At 41.6% G+C, this 5,093-nt stretch overlaps 1 protein-coding gene across 1 annotated transcript; it reads right to left on the bottom strand.

The window, feature by feature from the left end:
* Positions 1–288: 288 nt before the first annotated feature.
* LOC130744482 (uncharacterized) lies at positions 289–2,909 on the bottom strand. The gene is made up of 2 exons (XM_057596664.1): positions 1,898–2,909; positions 289–296 (listed from the first exon to the last, which is right to left on the bottom strand). Exons 1-2 carry the CDS (start codon positions 2,907–2,909, stop codon positions 289–291), a joined length of 1,020 nt encoding a protein of 339 aa, XP_057452647.1.
* Between the last annotated feature and the right edge of the window lie 2,184 nt (positions 2,910–5,093).

Raw genomic sequence — 5,093 nt, 5'->3', positions numbered from 1 at the left:
GTTTGTCAGGGTATAAACGCTAGGCTCCTCTGGATGGCGTACATTGATGAAGAGATCTTCATCAAAGGCTTTCTTCCTCAACTGCTCGATACATGCTATGAAAGATGCCATTGCAATTTTCAGCTCGAGAGAAAATGAGATGTGAAGACTGATATGGTTTAACTGCTTTTTATAAGCTCAATTCAGTCTACAGAAGTTAATGTTGAAGTAGTTTCTCGAGGATTATTTATTGGTAACAGAAGTTTACCTTAACTCCTTGGCCGGTGGTAAACGTTCAACCTCATTCATTTAATCTTCTGCATATGGATTAATCACAAATGTTATTCTTTACAATTTTTTTTGTAAATTCCTTTTCTTTTCTCCATTTTTATTACACTTAGATCTTTCCTTACGGGGAGTACCTTGTACTTCAAGCTAAGTTTTTCACACCCCATGTTTTTTGCTTATGACAAAAAGGTGGAGTATAACCCAGTTTTTGATGTGTAAGCTGTGCTAGTGTAATTTATTTTTCTTTTGGAGAATTTAAGAGTTCCACTCTTATGACCATAGATATGTTACCTTTACTCTGCTCATGATTCTGAATACTTATGCGCTCTGATTATTTCACTTTGTCTATGTCATATATTCTCACCCTAAACTCTTTTATTATTTAGCTCAGAATCTAGATATTACTAATATTTTCATTAAGTCCTAGATTCAGGGGGGGCTAAGCTCAGAATCAAGTTGTGACTTAGATTCAGAATGAGCAACATAAACCATTTACCTCAGGATAAGTTTATCTCTGTTCTCTAAACTCTAAGTGAATTCAGTTTATTGTTTAAGAATTGTTCATCAAAATACTTGGTTTTGTCATCATCAAAAAGGGGGAGATTGTAAGATCAAGTTTTGATCTAGTAGTACAACTCTATGTTTTGATGATTACAAGTTAACTATTGAATATGAACAATTATGGTACTCTAACGTTGTTTTCTGAGTGTTCAAATGAAAGGCCAAGACTCTGGACCTATCTCACATGATTCAGAAGCAAAATGCTCAAAGAGTAACCTCTGCAACGCTTTCGAACGTATTACGTTCATCTGAAAAGTAGATCAAGCTTCAGAAGATCTGAAGATCATAAAGCTCTGATATGGATTCAGCTCACTAGAAGCTCTGAAGGATCAGACACTCTGAAGGATCAGACGCTCTGAAGGATCAGAAGCTCTGAAGAATCAGATGCTCTAAAGGATCAGACGCCCTGAAGGATCAATGTAACACCCCGATTTCCGGGTGTCACTTAAGTAACTCAAAATAAACTTTACGCGAAAAACAGGTATATATTTTTTTTTTTCGATTCCTTTTAATTAAAGCGATAGAAAATAAAGACATAACCCAGCAACTAAACTAACCGATGTACAAACATATATACAGGTACAGCCTCAACTGCACGTCAACGTCACGTGTAACATCCTGACTTGACGACTGGCCTCACGGTAACAACATGAGTCTTTTCAGCGCACTTTGTCCTCACTCGCGCGCTTCCCGAGAAAACTTCCCAGGAGGTCACCCATCACGATATTGCTCCAAGGCAAGCACACTTAACCATGGAGTTCTTATCAGTTGGGTTCCCGAAAAGAAGTTGCAACTTGTTGTTATGAGTATTACCAATCAAATCATTTATGCCCTCCTCAACTGTATAGTCCATCCCTATACAGTCTCGGAATACCTCTTGTTCGGGTGTGAGATCGGTTCATTCATGTGCCCCTCCGCCTAGAAGCCTGCCAGGAGCCACTCCTTGTCCGTGCCTCACTGCACCGGCGATCACTCCCGGCCCTCGTCGGCCCCGGGCGTCACAGGCCCACCAGCTTCCGCTTGGTTCGTCCCCGAACCACACCGTACTGGGAGAGGTCGACTCTGATACCACTTGTAACATTCATAGTTTGCTCAACTTTAGGCATCCTACAGTCTTTAGCAAGATGCCCCGACTTGTGACAGTTGAAACATAATGGCTTTTCTTTCTCGCAAACATTGGCATAGTGTCCAACCTCTCCACACCTGAAGCACTCAACCCTATGGTTTTGAGGTTGGCTTCCTTGTCCTCCTATAGCCGTAGCAATGGGCCTATACTGTCCCGGTGACTGGCCCATTCCCTGAGGGCGATGGTAAGGTTTCTTCTGGGGTTGCTTTCCCCCGTTTTGTCCTTCTTGGTTCTGGGAGTTTGACCTGACTGGTCCCCCAACGCCCATCCGACTATTCCTCTTATTCTTCATTACCTCTACCTCAGTAGCCTTCTCTACAAGCACTTGAAATCGCACAATCCCCAATGGCCTTATGGAATCCTCGATATCAGGACGTAGTCCATTTACAAACCTCTTGCACATATACTGCTCGTCCACGTGATTAGCAAAGAATCGAAAGTGTCTTGCCAGTGACTCCAGCTTCGCAGCATACTCAGGCACTGACATGCTCTTTTGGCGAAGAGTTAGAAACTGCGACTCCCTCTTATCACGTGCACTTTCCGGAAAATACTTCTCAAGAAAAGCAGTACGAAATGAGTCCCAGTTAACCTCCTCATGGTTAGCTTCCATGATCATCCTTTTACCTCGCCACCAATACTCTGCATCTCCCAACAACAGGTAAGTGGCAAAGCCCACTTTAGCTCCTTCCGGAGTTTGCAGCACTCCGAAGATCTTCTCTATCTCTTGAATCCACATGTCGGCCTTTTTCGGATCAGTCCCTCCATTAAACTTAGGCGGGTCCTGACGCCGAAAATCATTCAATCCCTTGTTTTGATCCAGTGTAATCTCCCTCTGCTGCTGGCGAAGATCGCGTGCAGCTTCCTCCGCTTGTCTCTGTGCGTTCGCATTAGCCTGCGCAGTCATTGCCTGCGCCATTTCCGCCACTGCTTCCGCTAACTGGTTCACATTCACCATCTCGCACCTTCAAACACTTAGTTAGTACTGGATCAAGGAAAGCCTACGATTTTCTCAATCTAGTAGTAACTTCAAATAGAATAAGTGAAGGTCGCTTCACACAAACCAATCATACAATCTACGCTCGGTTAATCGATCGACACCCAACCGATCAGTCACCAAGTTCACACAACCTAGCACAACAGACCTATTTCCCAACAAGCTCTGGTAATCTCAACCAAAGCTCTGATACCACAATGTAACGCCCCGATTTTCACGAGAGTCACTTTAGTAACCTTTCCAAAAACTAAATATGCTGACTAAACTTTCGAAGTCAATAATAACCAAGTACTTTTTTTTTCCAAAACATGCTCTAGCGAATGCACGGTAATTACCCAATAATATATAACTTTATATCCAAAAGTATGGGTACAATTGAGTCTTCAAAAGAAATATCAAAAGACTTATGCCCGACTAGCTTCTTGTGATCTCTACGCTGGATAGACCACCAAACAACACACATAGGGACCTACCCTTCCTCTGAACCCAAGAGAATACAAGCTCATATGATCATCCTACAAGCTTCAACCAATGACGGTAAGCTTTCTACCCAAAGAGCTCAAGCCCTACACAAGACTCTACTTCTCCTCTGAGCGAGTCTCCTCTATGGTTGAACAATCAATCTCTGATAAGATATGCGACAGGGTTCTGGCATCAATAGACATGCAGTCAATCCCACGAACGACTTACTGTGCGCTTCACCGAACTAATGCAAAGACATGACACTTCATCCGATCATCATGGATCCTCCTCATAAGCAGCGTCACAGCAACTTTCCCAGAAGCATGGTGCTTGATCATGTTTCCGCTCATCACCTGGCAGTCGCCGGCCGCCCAAACACAAGCAATACATACAATGGCGTGCGAGGGTCAACTTCCAGAATATAGGTATATATATATAATAGTAGGTCACACAATATACACATAATCACATACTTATACATTTCACGCTTACTCACGCAGATCTATCGATCACGTGGCTTACGTAAAATACGAGGGTTGTCAATGACAAACCTCTCCGACACACATAACAATTAAATCACATTTAGCTTATTTCAAGCATATCAAAACTCATAGCACGTATCACCTCATCATCAAGCTCAATCGACAACCCTAAGGTTAGTCTATATGCTCGTGTAAATGCAATGCCACAGAGGCACATCAAATGATCCGGATATAAACGCCATTTCCATATCAGGTAGGCAGGACAACACTTTGTCGGTACGATACCCACTCCAGTATCGACCTTTGACTAGTGAATGTCACTTAGTTGATACCCACTCCAGTATCAACATAGTTGATACCCACTCCAGTATCAACATCTGAAGGTACGACCACTCCATCGTCCTCAGAAGACAGGCATGGCCACTCCACCATCCTGACAAAATGAATGCATGCATAATATGAATCATGGTTAGCCAAACAAACGGGAACACCCTCTCCAGTGTTCACGTCTATCTCTAAGAAAACGGTCATACTAGAAAACCAAATCTAGATTCAACATCAACGGTTGCACTCCACTCCAAGTGACCGAAGTTTACACAACGACAGGTCACTCCACTCCAAGTAACCGTGTCATCGAGTCTCGTTTTTATTTTCTCAAAAATCATCAAATAAAGTCCCCCATTGAAATTATCTTTTCTAAAAAGAATTGATTGAAGTCCCCTCTGAAAATATCTTTCTCATTCTTTAGAAGCTTTGTGTTGCAAGTAAACTTTCTTTTAATTTTCAAAATATGTGTACACTTCGATTATTTATTTTAGATGAAGTTTATAAGTAAATCATGAATACGTTTGTTCTTTTTCGAAAACTTTGATAGGTGAAAATAAAAGTTCTCACCCTGTGTAATACTTTTTGAGAAAACCTCTCAATCAAAAACCTCAGTAGATCAAAAGCATCGTTAGAATTTCCTCTAACCGACACTCAGAAAAATCCTTTGGTTACAAAAACGATATGCCGCCAACAGACATCCTCACAACAAGTCATTATATCAAATAGCAAGCATCAAAGTGCTCTCACAACAATCATATAGCATATATTCAATAACATAAATACCCTAAGCGAATAGCTCATAACAATCACATATAGAATATATTCAATAATATAAATAGCCGAAGCGAAGTGCCCTCACCTTAGCTGTTTTTCT

The sequence above is a fragment of the Lotus japonicus genome, chromosome 3 (assembly GCF_012489685.1).
Source record: "Lotus japonicus ecotype B-129 chromosome 3, LjGifu_v1.2".
Taxonomy (NCBI): Eukaryota; Viridiplantae; Streptophyta; class Magnoliopsida; order Fabales; family Fabaceae; genus Lotus; species Lotus japonicus.
The sequence above is the reverse complement of the archived record's forward strand: the minus strand, read 5'-3'. Positions and strand labels throughout refer to the sequence as shown.